Below are 15336 nucleotides of genomic sequence, written 5' to 3'. Positions count from 1 at the left end.
AGTTTAAAGATTCTGCTAAATCAAGACAAAACTCTGCAAGCATTAAATGATACAAACCCTCGGTTTGGATCCACTCTGTAACTCCTCTAGACTGGAAGACAGCATCCTCAACGTCGACCTGCAACCAGAGGAAGGGATCATCAAACCCAGCATTCAGGAAAGATGTTTTTATTTTTTTTATTGTTTCAAATCCTATAATAATGTAATTCTAACTTATTATAACATTATTATCACATTATCACACATCAAATGCCATTGGCTCCTTAAAGTCCTTAATGCTACGGTAGCTTTAATAATAGCCGAGTATAGACATTGAGTTACTCAGTACTGACTATTCAATCTTCAAAATTTGATTTATATAGCGGTTTTAATAGTAGACATTGTCATAAAGCAGATTTGCAGAAATCCAGATGATCTATACCTAATGAAAAAGCCAGATGTGAGATTGGAAAGGAAAAACTCCCTGAGAGGGCATGAGTAAGAACCCTTGACAGGACTCAACTGGAACTGGTTTGAACACATGCGCATTCGCGCGCACACACACACACACACACACACACACACACACACACACACACACTGCACCCACATGCACCCATACTTGCCATTGTCTGCAGTGCAAGCTGTGGCAGTCCATGGGGGACTGCAGACTGCGACAGCTGCGATACAGATTCAGAAACAGAAAGAAAGACAAAAAGGATGAAGTGGAGAATCAAAGGAAAGGAGAAGAAAAAGACAAAAGGAAACAGGAAGAAAGTGTGATTTTAACTCAGTGTAACTCAAATTTCAGCCCTCAAGACACATACTGCCACCTGTGTGTGTGTGTGTGTGTGTGTGTGTGTGTTTGTTTGTGTGTGTGTGTGTGTGTGTGTGTGTGTGTGTGTGTGTGTTCCTCACCTGGAATCAAACTCATTTTGTAGACACATTGACGGCAGTAAGATTTGAGGTGTCCCTCGAGATGATGACATCTAATCAAAACACATCAAATTTGAACCTGAAAATCTGAAATTTCTTTGTTTCTTTCTTTCATCCTTCTTTTATTTCTCTCTCTCTCTCTCTCTCTCTCTCAGTGTAGAAAAGCTTCTTTTTACTAAAAGCAGTGTTTGTTTAATTTGGCCTATTTAATGTCCTAAAAAAACATATAATTTCATATAATTTCAAGCCAACAATAGCTTTCTAGGTTTAATTGCAGATAATTCCTCTTCTTTCAGTAAAAGAATGATTGAAATACAATCAATAATATCTTAGTATATACAGTAAATAAAAAATGATATTCAGCATATAGAAAATATCTTGAATATCATTTTTTATTAATTAAAAAATGTGTGATGATTTGGACATGTACTTTGCACAAAGCTAAACTGGAGGCTATGAGCTTAATGTAGCTGATTACCTGTTACACTGTGCAACCCATCTCTGAATATACAGAACTTTCCCCACTTCAACATTAATTTCTCAGTTTAGTTCAAAATTTGCTTTTGTATGTATGAGATTACATATGAAGGCACCAATGATAAAACGATCAGTCACATTGTGCTTGAATTCCAGAATTTGAATTTAAAAGTTCAGAACCTTCTTATTTCATAATAGTTGAGAACAGAGAAAATCTTGATGATATGTTCACTAGACCCATTCATAGTCTTTATGAAGACTCCAAAAGTTATGCGCCATTATTGTTTACATTGTGTTAATTGAAGCATGAAAAAATGCTTCAAAAATACTCTGATCTTTCTTTCATGGGTATTCACAGTAATACAGTGATGAACTTATACTAATTTATTCAACTGAGCATCATCGACATCACTTAAATACTGAAAACTCACAGAATATACATATTATTAGATTATTATATTAATATTTCAGCAATTACTAATGAGACATGTTGAAGAAATTCGACAGTAAGTTAACAATGAAATTCACTCAGCTGGGTGTCCGCCATTACTCAAAGCCTATTGGCCGATTTCGGTCATGTGACTGGACTGTGATCATTTTTCCATAGCATGACTTTATTTTAAATGGAAAATTCTTTGACCCTGATCTTTCTATCATCCAAGTACATTTATGAGATCATTCTTCAATGCTCAATCAACAGCCGTGGATGCACAACTCCAAAAATACAGTTTTGTGACTCTGATCGTTTTTTCATTATGGTCTTCATATATATTCATATCTTATGCACGTGACACCAAACTACACACAGAAAAGCTTTATTTAAAAAACATTTTTTCATGCTATTCTATAAAAGTTAGTCCTGTGTGTTTAGAGGCGAGTTTACAATCGAACCTGCAGGCTGGACCTGACGATGTCTGAGTGAGCCTTCTGGGGCAGCGCACGCATCCTCAGAGACCCACTCAGATCCTCCTCACTGCTGCCACAGAGCAACCGATCACCACACACTGTTTACACAAACACACGGAGAGAGAGACAGAATGAGAGAGAGAGAGAGACAGAGAGAAAGAGAGAGAGACAGAGAGAGAAAGAGAGAGAGGGAGAGAGAGAGAGACAGAGAGAGAGAGAGAGAGAGAGAGAGAGAGAGAGAGAGAGAGAGAGTGTAAAATGGTGTATAAACTGCACTATAGATCCACATATATACTGAAATTAACTGAAATAAAATGGGGCAGTTGCTGTTTGTGTCTGATATTTAAAGGTGCACTGGGTAAGACTAGTCTTTTTTTTTTCTTGCAAAATTAGGCCTTAGTTAGGTGGGTTAAATTTTTTAATGATTCCCGTCCATGTTCACAAAGCTCCACCCCCTGGATCGATGGTGGCCCATAGGGTACAGTGCCTATGAAACGACTGAAAGGAGGTGCATCCAAATACAGACAAGCTTTCCGGACCCAAAGCCAGTTTTAGAAAGCTTTTTTTTCTCAGTGACTCAATAAATTTTTGCTAAGTCCATGTCTTAATACATGGCTTAAGCCACTGTTTATTTGTTTTTAAATCATGTTCTACATATCTTCTTGGTTATTTGTACAAGTAAAGAATAATAAAAAAAAATTGACTATTGCACCTTTAAAAAGTAATAAAAATAAAATGTATTAATACACACATCACATAATTCTCTTACTTTTCTGTGTGAGTTTAATCCAAAATAATCCCATACTGCCAAGTGAAAGTCATTACACTTCTTTACTTTGGTATATCCTTTTGTTTTAAATTTAGACTTTATGAGCTAAAATAACAAAGACAGGAAGAAATTCGTATGTGTGGTGGTCAGGGGAAAAACCCATCACTGTGATATCACTGTAACAAAAAAAAAAAAAAAACGCTAAAAATATCAGGTTTTTTAACTAAATTGTTTTTTTCTTCTGCCAATAATATACTCCGACACCTTAACTTTAAGCAGCCATAAATATATTTCACACTATTATACTGTAACATGCACATAACTGTACATCTGGTTATATTCTTATCTTATTTTATGTATACCTACAGTTATAGATGATACTTGTACAGATCCATTCATTAATATACATCTGTACAGTTTTATACATGTTTGTATAGTTGTTTATTTTTTCCAATTCACATTTTAACACCCTTCTGCTGCAATATTATCTTATGTCTCGTTTAATACTGGAATTTCGGACCTGTGATTTATAAAGAGTTACCTTATCTTATCTTATCTTATATTTCATGACATAGACATGTTTATTTACATGTGTATTCTAGGATATACTGTATTTATGCAAAGATCACGCTGTGTAAAGAGCCAGTTTAACCAAACCTTGATAGCTAAATGCGATTTCATCAGACAGTAAATATTACGCTTTGATCAAGTTGGTAAATAAAATGCAAAACTAGTATTTGTGGTTTTGATACATATTTTGGTTGAGAAAAAAATCTGGACAAGTACAGTATACATCACAATCTGACCATATGAAGGGGTTTTCCAGGCCACCAAACAAATTAGTACATCTACAAGTACATCTTACGATCACTAAATGTGTTTACATTTGAGTGTGTTACCTTGAGAAAGCACCATCATGTCCTTGCATTTCCTGTATTGGCTGAGCAGCGCTGTGAGCTCCTCTATGTGACGATCCTGTGTATGACAAAACCCAGATCTTAGATCAGTAACACACGCACACACTAAGCAATACACTCTATAATTTGTATAGCAAGGCTTAACCTTTTCGTCGTTTGCAGCTAAAAGTGACTCCATCCCAATTTTCAGCCTCTGCATCTCTAGATCTGGAACACACACACACACACACACACACACACACACACACACACACACACACACAGACACACAAAAAAACAGCATGGTAAATCACTGGTGGTTTACACTCTAAGATAATCTAGACCCTGTGTGTTGTGCTATTATTGTTTCATTTATATTGCAACTTTAGAATATTAGAAACTAAATATTTCAAATGTTGTTATTTGCATCTCCTCATATACGCTCACTAAAATAACAAATTTTCATCATTTAAATTTTTTTCCTCCATTTTTGTTTTTCTCGATTGCTCCCAGTTTGCAACGTAACGTGTTGAGACGTCAAAAAATGCTTTGCAACTTTGGAATCTCTGCTGACGACGTCTGCAGACGGTGGTACTTTTTAAAAGCCGTTACAGACGGTGGTACTTTTTAAAAGCCGTTACAGACGGTGGTACTTTTTAAAAGCCGTTACAGACGGTGGTGCTTTTTAAAAGCCGTTACAGACGGTGGTGCTTTTTAAAAGCCGTTACAGACGGTGGTGCTTTTTAAAAGCCGTTACAGACGGTGGTGCTTTTTAAAAGCCGTTGCATTCCTTCTGTCCTGCCCCTGCTCCCCATAAGATTATACATATAAACCTTTTCATTGATTAAAAAAAAATAACCCTTAATGTGAAAACAGCCATAAACATCCATCTAAATTTTACAAGCTCAAAAAACAAACTCAAATCTCAGCACTATCTCTGAGCAAGGCCCTGATCCCTCAACTGCTCAGTTGTATGAATGAGATCATTGTAAGTCGTTCTAGATAAGGGCACCAGCCAAATGCTGTAGTATTACTTATAATTAAAGTATTACTTGTAATTAAATTATTATTATACTTTTCTTTGTCCTATATATCTTTTTGTACACTTTATATGTAATTTCTTTGCAAAATGCCGAGTTCTAAAAACTTTTGTATAATAGTACAGAAATAAATTCAGTCACCAATGATGAATGCTAATTTGTAATTCGTAACTTGCCAAATACACAAATAACACACAGAGACTAAACTGAGAAAACATGTGTGTGTGTGTTTTACAGGGTGTGACTCTACAGATGAATCAGATCTCCCACACGCACGCACACACACACGCACACACACACACACACACACACACACACACACACACACACACACACACACACAGAGCTCTCGATGGAATAAGAGTGACTGCATGCCGGTGTGAAATAGGAAATTCAGCAGTGAGGTGCAAAGTGGCAAAGTGACGACATTTGGTCACACATTTGCTTACGTTTGTCTTTTAATTTCCTCTTGAACACTTCCTCTACAACACAGAGCAGAGGAAGAGACGCCACAAGAAGAGAGAGACACGGGTTAATCACCTGCTCTAAGACAGATTTGAACTGGTGCAACATTTCGAATACCTTACGTAGCCATTTTCCAGACCACCAGTAATGACATATACAGTACATATCGCCTTATCATTATTTTTAGACAGATAGATAGATAGATAGATAGATAGATGTATTTTCAGATAATAAACTAATATGGTACATTTATATAAAATTAGCACACTACAAAAAATATTTAGACAGAAAGGAAACTTATCTGTATATAGGAAATATATGAGTAAATAAACTATGTAAATAAGGCACGCAAATGTTGTATACTTATTTCATTATTATTATTTGCCTATTTTATTTACTATTTTATTGTTGAATATCTTGTTTTGTTTCTTTATTTTTGTTTTTATTTTACATTGTAAAGTACTTTAAGCTGCATTTTAAATTTATGAAAGATACAAATTAATTATTATAATAATTATTGCCATTATGATGATGATGATGATTATTATCATCGATTGACATTATTAAAACTTTAACAGCATATATTCCAAATATTTTAATACACTAAAACAAACATAAGATCTATGGAATGAAATTATCACAATTTTAATTTTGTTGTGTTTTTTTGTCCAGTGAGTGAAAATATAGCTGCTCACTAAACCTATCTGTCCATCCAGCCTTAAAATGCACTTTATCATTTAATAATAATAATAATAATAATAATAATAATAATAATAATAATAATAATAATAAATTGTACTAGCATGTCAGGAATTAAAAATACAACCGGACCACATTTAATACATCGTATTTATTACGCAATACCTACAAGAGTCTCAGTTACTACATATCAGCTTTTAAAATAATACTTCACAACAGTGTGAAATGTGTAAAAAGGAATTACTTTAATTTTCGATTTTATAACACTGAATACGTTTTCACTTTATGACCATATCTTATGCTCATTTTTAATACCTTTTAATACAAAATCAATCCTTTAATATTTTATAGTTATCTTACATTTATATGTATTAAATGAATCTAAGCACTGTATTTCATTATCCAACAAACACCGCTGCGAAAAACTAGTTGCAATTTCGCCAATTCACGTAATTTTCTGCAAAAAAAGTTTGTTCAAAGGTTTTGAAGAAAAAAAACAACAACAAAATCAAGCATTTTTGGCCACAACAATCACAAAAAAAATAACTCGGACTGCTAAATGACTTATTATATTAAAAAATAGCAATAATAACATTGCATGTGGCATGCATGGTGTCTACTAAAGCAAACACAAGGAAAAACAGGTTTGTGTGTTTGTTTTAAAATGAAATGAATGCCATTGTGATTCAACTATTAATGGTTGTAAGAGTTAGAGGTGCACATAGCGACAGGCATCTTGCAGGACCAAAATCCTAAACGCTGGACCATGTGGCTGCTCAGTAATACAGTAAAAATCGCAGGACAAGGAACAATAAGAAATGAAAAATAGCTCCATTAATTTGGACTAACAAACAGCAGTGCTGGGTCAGCTACATGGCATTTTCAGCAGACACGACTAGCTTACCTCTTTCCACACCGTCACTGTTCATATTTCCTCTGGACAGGAGTTGATTCTGTAGACAATCGATCTCTGCATCTTTGGAGGACAAAAGCTGCTGAAGCTCGGTGATCTCTGTCTGCAAAAACGAAATTAGATTATTGCTTGCTGTTCATCATCGTCCCGTGTGATCTGCAGTATACTGTACACCGTGGAACATCAATCCCACATGAGGGACCATACACTGGAGTCGATGTTGTGGTTTAAACACAGGAGACATCAACACTTTAATGTGGTACATCTGACTAGTCTAGGAGGGACATGGGACATGAACAGTAACATCTACACAGAGGACAGGCTACACAATGGATGGACAGATTGGATGATAAGAGATTCAGGAGAGAGGAAGGATGCACTTGTTCCAGATTTTTGGCTTTTACACCCATGCACTCATGAGGACCTGAGAACTACTGCATCACGGCTCAGCACTTTGTTGATGTTCACCAATGTTCATCAAAACGCAGGTTTGAAGGAGGACCTCAGGGCTTCGGGTGCCATTAACGATCCAGCTACTGACACTTATAAACTGACACTTATAAAGAAAAAGGAAGATCTGGCCTCTTTGATGTCACCATGTTACTCGTCTATGCCGCAATGAGGCTTTAAATAAGACAGAGTTCGTGGAGATCACAGATCTTCTATCATTAGATCCTGCTCAGCAAAAAGCACAGGATAATTGTGCACTGTCTCCTCCAGTCAACATCAAGAGTGCTGCTCTACCTCCCTCTCTCAACACACACACACACACACACACACACACACACACACACACACACAAACACACACACACACACGCATGCACCCACATTCCCGAGAAATCAGTAATCTATTTCAAGAAACTGACCACCATGAAACTCAACCTTTTTTCCTCAATTCTCAAGCCTGACACGTTTACCAATCATTAAAGTAACACTAAACACCTCACACATGATGATGAGGACAAAAAAAATAGACCTGAAAACCACCTTATACAACAACTGCTGGGCTTGGACAATACATGGAGGTACGACACAAAGAAAAACAAGAGGAGCACAAAGTTGAAGAACGTTAGAGGAGCATCAGAACTGTAGGAGAGGACCTTCTTCATCACTAAACTGGAATTCAGTCAGAATTGTGTGAACTTTTTAAGGTATATTCAAAGTTGTGTTATATTCACGGTGGTTTAGTGGTTAGCACGTTCGCCTCACACGTCCAGGGTTGGGGGTTCGATACCCACCTTGGCCCTGTGTGTGCGGAGTTTGCATGTTCTCCCTGTGCTGCGGGGGTTTCCTCCGGGTACTCCGGTTTACTCCACAGTCCAAAGACATGCATGGTAGGCTGATTGGCGAGTCTAAAGTGTCCGTAGTGTATGAATGGGTGTGTGAGTGTATATGTGATTGTGCCCTGCGATGGATTGGGACCCTGTCCAGGGTGTACCCCGCCTTGTGCCCGATGCTCCCTGGGATAGGCTCCAGGTTCCCCGTGACCCTGAAAAGGATAAGCGGTACAGAAGATGGATGGATGGGTGGATATATTTTGCTTTGTCTTTTGCATTGCCTTTAGCGTATTGGCACATTCTGTAGAAGTCTCAAAACGCTGAGGAAACAAAGACGTTAAATGATTTGCAAGATTGTAAAAACAACTGGGATATCAGACGGGAGATGGGGGCAAGCAATCTTTTTCTTAACTTTTGTTTAGTAAGGACCTTTTGATTACATTTTGCTGAGACTTGTTTTAAGAGAAAATAAACAGGGGATATGAAACACAAATATTTTAAACTAGTTATTTATAGAATTATTGAATCATTTATTTAGCACCAACTGAGTGTTTTTTGTGTTTGGGTGATTTTTGTCATTTCTATGCACACTTGTCAAAGATTTGTTTACATTTCTGAATTCATTTATTGGTGTATTTATGACTGATACACAAAAGTTTTACGTTGACATTTTATCCCTATTTGCCTCCAAATAAGACAATGTTTTCCTATTTGCGTTTTTGGTTTGCAAACCAAATCATTAGCACGTTTAGCACGTTTTTCCTCACACCTCCAGGGTCGGGGGTTCGATTCCCACCACTGCCCTATGTGTGTGGAGTCTGCGTGTTCTCCCCATGCTGCGGGAGTTTCCTCCGGGTTCTCCGGTTTCCTCCCCCAGTCCAAAGACATGCGTGGTAGGTTGATTGGCATGTCCAAAGTGTCCGTAGTGTATGAATGGTTGTGTGAATCTGTATGTGATTGTGCCTGTGATGGATTGACACCCAGTCCAGGGTGTATCCTGCCATGTGCCCCATGCTCCCTGGGATAGTCTCCAGGTTCCCAGTGACCCAGTAGGATAAGTGGTATAGAAAATGGATGGATGGATGGATGGACTAAGTGTAAACGCTTCCTAAGAATCATGGCTATTTAACAAACAACTTAAGCTAATATTGACAGTAAGTTAACACGGTGTTGTTACACTGTGACACGACCTACATCATTGCTGTAATTGTTACGTTGACATTACATCACGCTTCTTGCATTTCGATTTAAACTTCATTTGAATTGCATGGAAAATAAGTGAAAATGAAGATTTCTGTTTCTGAATGACGTTTCTGTTTCAGAATGAACAATTCATTAAAAAAAATCTGTGACTGGAATGAATTCTTTCTGATTCGCAAAACTGTTTGCAGCCAATAAAACACTACGACTCATTGAAGACGCCAGTAGATCTGTTTCCTGATGAATTTAGTAAAGCTCAAAGTTTTACATTTGTTTCATGTAGCATTCGAGCTCACACTGTGCATCTCTGTGGTCCTGTCCTTCATGTTCTACTCCCTCGTGATGAAGGTTAGGGGATGACGAAGACGAGTAAGCACCTGAGCGGCCCGACAACGCTCCTCCCAGCGCTGCTTCTCAACCTGAGTGTGCTCGACTGTAAGCTTCAGGCTCGAGAGCTTGGTCATGAGCGACTGGTAACACACATGAAGAGAATAAGAGATAGAGAGCTAGAGAGGGAGAGAAAGAGACGAAGAGAGAAAGCGTAAGAGCGAGCCAGAGCGGGATGGTGTGTGTGTGTGTGTGTGGGGGGGGGTGTTGCATTACTGTATATAGAGTGGGATAGAAAACTAGAGAGAGCTACAGACATAGTTTAAGGCTAGTTTGACAAAAGCGTGGACTCTGAATAAATGAGATACAACAGTCTTAAATTTGAAACAAAGAATAAACGCATACTTATCTGTCCAATCGTCTCTCTACCATTTTATTTTCATTTGTCCTATTATTTGTATTATTTGTTTACACTGTATATCTAGTCTATGGGCTGCCTTTAGCTAAATCAATTACATAAATGTATGTGATTGAATAAACCACTACAGGAGATAAACTAGTTCATGCTTGGAATAGTTTCGATGGTAGTCCCCCCCTCCATACGTTTATCGGCTTTGCTACATTATTTGTAGTAGTACTGGGGTACTATCTGCTAAAATATTTGTTGGGTTTGCTGGACCACAGTTAAACAGCTTACTGACAGTCTGACTTGTGTACATTATAGTCCCTACTGTCCACTATCTTGCTGATCATTATTAGCTGACTGACTACATTTGGTCTGAACAGAAAATGTGATTTTTTTTATGCTATTTAAGAAAATGGCCAGGCTCTAGTGCTAATTTTAGCTTGTTTACAGTTCACATACACTTCAGGCACTCTCCTTTGACCATTAAAGTAGTAAAAAAAAATGAGACAGCAAGCTAGATGAAGAGTGAGAGAAAGTGAGACAGAGCGTACAGAGATAAACATAATTATGAGTAAGAGAGTGTAGAGGAAATGAAAGAGAGGCGTAAAAGCCAACTGACAAAAGCCAGTGCACTCTTGACTTCAAATCCCAGTGAATGAAGACAGGGGCAGCGTAACAACGATGGAAACAGGTTAAGAAGTTAAACATTTAAAAGTATCCACAAACAAGGGTTGAATCATTTTCTACAGAGAAAAACATTCACATTACCTTTGTGGCTTTCAGCTTTCTCTCATACTGCGATTTCTCATTCTCCAAATCGTCCACTTTGGCCTTCAACGCACGCAGCTGGTGCACCAGCGCCTGCTAAAAACACACACGCACATACACAAAAACTCAAATGTGCACTCAAGTTCAACTTTGCAAAGGATAATCGACATCTATAAGGATGTTAAACCATGTTAAAAGGTCTCAGGTCATGATTCAGGTCAGTGCATTGATCATCATCGTACTGCCACCACCCTAAGAGTTAAAAGAACATTTCACCTGTTTTTTTTTTGGCTAAAAAAAACACACAATAAACCCAGTCCAAAGAGTGGGGTGAAGAATATCCAGACCGCCCCTGTACCTGAGCCCACGCCACACACCGTGCTGTTAATGGAAGTCCTGAAACAAGGCAAAACTTTTCATTGATCAGTCAGTCATTAGCCCACATCTGTAGTTATAACTCAGGCTCCTCCACCATAAATGTACTAGATGTATTCTTATATAATAAGTTGCCAGGTTATCAGGTGCACCATGTGTAGCTACACTTTTACATTTGCTCATTTATGTAGGTATACAATTACAGACTGTAGCTGATGTGTAGCTATGCACAATTTGTTCTTCAGTGGAAAGAGACTACCAAAGGAGCACAGCTACCTACTGATAGATTTAGAGTGGGTCTACAATCAGTAGTTTTATGTGGAATCCTCTGAACCAGAAATACACACTTCCTGGAGGAGTTCCTGGTTTGGCTTCCCACAGCACTGCAGGAACTGTGACTGTTAACTGATGTAGATGAAATGGTAGTTATGAAATTTAATTGTGTGGGAACAGTAGAGCAACTTTGGGCTGTTTACAGAGTTGATGACTTAAGTCCAACAGATAAACCAATAGTTACAGGATGTGGGGTATATTTAAGTTTGGAGTTGAATATTTCGAGTAGTTGATCATTTTATCCATACAAACATTCGGTTTTAAAGATACAAAGATATTTTCTCCTCTGAAATCATCTTGTTTAAAAAACAACTTTTTTTTAATAGACTTTAAAGAGACGATAGTATTAGTCCCTAAATGAATAGTGTAATATTTATGTATTTAATATCGGCCTCAAATAGCATGCCATAGATTTTCCAGTGTGTTCACAGCCCAAAGCATACATTTCATTGTGTCACGTAACGTGTGGTTACATCAAACCAAAAGTCATTGGTGAAACTCAACTCTGAATACTTTCCATAGTATACACTGAAGGGAATAAAATTGAAGTTTACTAGTATTGTTCTCACCAATACGATGCTAACAAAGACATAACTTTTTAAATCAGCTGCTTAAACAATGCTCCATTTTGTGCCTTTGAGTTTGTTTTGCTGCAGGAATGCACAAAATATACTCCCCCTCAGTTAGATGTTATAGGGTTAGTCAGTCTTTGAAGCTTGCATTTGTCCATTCATTAATGTTTTGTAAGACAAGCTCCACCACAGCTCATCCAGATAAGTTCCTACTCTGGGGGAGAAAATGAAAAGGGTAAACCAGATTGATTATACCAACTGATACATGTTTTTGGAGTTCCTGAGGTAGAAACCTTGGACTGTGAACTTGATAAAATGCCCAATATGTATAGTTAGGAGTGCACCTAATAACATAGCAACTCAAAGTATACAAATTAATTTACACTCTCAGTAAAAAGGGACTAAACTTTATGAATTTAATGCAATGGTTTAAAAAAAAAAAACAGCCTGCTGCACTTAACAGCTTGAAGTAAAGAGCTTGATGGATAGTTTGATCAAACATATTAGAAAAAGTATCTAACACTTTGGGGCAGTAGAACTGGAGCTGAGAACCTGAAGTTAATATTTAAGGTATAACAGGGATCCTTAAGGTCAAGTTGTATGATAAAGGTACAAAAGATAGATATATCTGTAGTTATACCACAATAGTAGCAAGAAAAGGATCAGTTACCCTTTTATTGAGAGTGATAGATAGAATTTTTAGAAGTGTTACCCATCAACAAACCCCACTATCTCTACAGCGTAGGGAAAAAAAAGAAAAGGAAAAAAAAACCTCTCAACACCCCCTGGGTTAGTTGAGAGGTCCAATCATGCAGGAACACCAGATTCCTTAAACCAAATCACTCTACTCTGAGAGTGCACAGCGGACACCGGTAACCATAAGAACCCCCCTTCTGTAGCCTTTACGCCATGAGCAGAGCTTGTTAATGTTAGAGTGGAAATGGAAATGAGTCTGTGACGGTAGGGAAGGACGTGCAGTGAGCTTCACGGCACAACAAAAAGCCCGCCTACATTGTCTTCTACAGAACTACATTGGCGTCTGCAGTCCTCGGAATCTGATGAGCACATGTCGGCATCTGTGCTGCGATCGAGAACATAATGCGCATCGTGGACATCACGAGCCGTGCTCTCCGGGTGGCCCTCGAGAGCCCGCTGCTCCTGGATGCGTGTGCTGATCTCCTGCTGGAATTTGCGCATCTGCGCCTGGAGCTCGCTGATCACATTAACCACACACTGATACAGACAAAAAACAAGCCAAATGGAAGAAAATGTGAAAATGGTTATGGAAACAAAAGAAGGAAAAGAAAGATGAGGGCTAGGAATAGAATAGAATAGAACAGAGTAGAATAGAATACCAATATTTTATTTTCTAAAAGACTACTGTTATGAAAAAACACAAATACTGGTCTTGTGTAATAAAATGTCTCTCTTAATAAATTGTGTCTACTTAATTGTCATTAGAAATGTTTGGTACTTTTAAAGAGACAGCATCTATGCTGAGGAAGTCAAAGATATATAAAGAACAAGCATTACTAGGTGCCAACTAGGGCTGGGCAATATGACAAAAAGTATCATATCATGATATTTCAGGACATTTATATTCAAAATACTGTATAGGCTTATTGTACTGTTGCGTTTAAAAAAAACAACCTTAGAAATAAGTAGTTTGATAACACTTATTTAATATGCACAAGAATAAATGAACATTTTACAAATGTAAAGATTGAAAACAGTAGAAATCTGCTTCCAGAGATTGTAGTTGACATAACTGTCACAATATCGATATATTGTCATATTCTCCAGCCCTAACATCAACGTAAAAATCCCCAACATATATAGGATGCTATTAAGGCTATCGGATCAAGGCCGACCAGGAGAAGCCCAAAGTAGACCAGTGACCAAAGATAGTTGAATTCAGGCAATAGCCCAGTAATGTACGTCAAAACAGGTTTGAAATCTCAAACCTGATTGGTCAGAAGGTTGATTCATCTTCTCTAACAACCGTTCTGACCTCAGTGCCAGCACCAAAGCTTATATTAATGCACTCGTTCGTTGCAATACATTATAATTTCTATAGTAAAAATTTACGCAGGGACTACGGCGGATGCTCTGCGTAATCTAAGGCTTATATTAAGCACATTTTTAAAAAGTGTTGTTATTTAACAAAGAAAAAGTTATTGTCTAATCACTGGAATGTTGACACTCATTGTAAGGAGTCTCCAGTGTCAGTACATTGTAAGGGTCAGCAAGTTTTCTGCTACAGGAAAGTCTTCAGGATGGAGGAGTGTTTTTTTTTGTGACATGTGAAGTCTTATTAACTACAACAGAGAAAAAAAAAAGAGGCTGGTGGGGGAACGAATAGTTATTATGTCTCATTATTATGTTCCACAACATTACATACAAGTATAAATGTTTATAAAGAACGATCAGTCATTAATACATAAAAAACTGTAAGCATTGTCAAATTTTTGTGGTAAAAGAGGAAATATATGGGGGTATCAGTGACTGACGCTTTGCGTCAGGCTGGCTCACACCACCCCATTGTTGATTTTATTTTTCCTATAACAGCATGTCCTGTCCATATTTTTTTTTCATATCTGTTATCTTAAACAAAAATATGCACAAATCCGATCTTGTTCACTTCACTCCCTCACAGCTGTCAATCCAAGCAAGTCTCCTCCATTTCTAAATGAACGCTAGAATATCCGAGCTTAGTGCATATGATGCTAATGTTCGGTTCAGTTTTCCCACTTAGCGTTTCACATGCCGTGCAGTCTGAATGATTCATGGACAGGAACAGTGACAGGCATGTATGGACTCCCAGATGGAGGAAGTTTCATATGATATGACCAGTTTGAAGCTGATGATAAGGCCCACGTTCCACACCTATATTTAGCCACCGCACTCAGTGGTCTGTGGGGAAAGCGTGTGTCTGTGGCATGTTCCTGGAGGATTTCTGTCATTCTGTGGTGCTGAAGCGAGTGTCCGCAGCTGTC

At 37.7% G+C, this 15336-nt stretch overlaps 1 protein-coding gene across 13 annotated transcripts in view; it reads right to left on the bottom strand.

The window, feature by feature from the left end:
* Window positions 1–15336, bottom strand: part of ppfibp2b (PPFIA binding protein 2b) — a 77601-nt gene that overhangs the window by 10150 nt on the left and 52115 nt on the right. For 5 of the 13 annotated variants that reach the window (XM_053682014.1, XM_017474448.3, XM_053682012.1 and 2 more), the window contains 10 exons: window positions 13352–13573; window positions 11061–11156; window positions 7072–7183; window positions 5453–5485; window positions 4130–4191; window positions 3967–4042; window positions 2284–2396; window positions 898–968; window positions 606–659; window positions 58–118 (listed from right to left, as the gene is read on the bottom strand). In XM_053682014.1, the coding sequence (XP_053537989.1) occupies window positions 58–118; window positions 606–659; window positions 898–968; window positions 2284–2396; window positions 3967–4042; window positions 4130–4191; window positions 5453–5485; window positions 7072–7183; window positions 11061–11156; window positions 13352–13573 (900 nt within the window). The remainder of the gene's footprint in view (window positions 1–57; window positions 119–605; window positions 660–897; window positions 969–2283; window positions 2397–3966; window positions 4043–4129; window positions 4192–5452; window positions 5486–7071; window positions 7184–11060; window positions 11157–13351; window positions 13574–15336) is intronic. The other 8 variants (XM_053682013.1, XM_053682015.1, XM_053682011.1 and 5 more) reach the window with 6 other exon arrangements.

This window comes from Ictalurus punctatus, chromosome 8, assembly GCF_001660625.3.
Source record: "Ictalurus punctatus breed USDA103 chromosome 8, Coco_2.0, whole genome shotgun sequence".
Taxonomy (NCBI): domain Eukaryota; kingdom Metazoa; phylum Chordata; class Actinopteri; order Siluriformes; family Ictaluridae; genus Ictalurus; species Ictalurus punctatus.
This window is presented reverse-complemented; position numbering and strand designations above follow the sequence as displayed.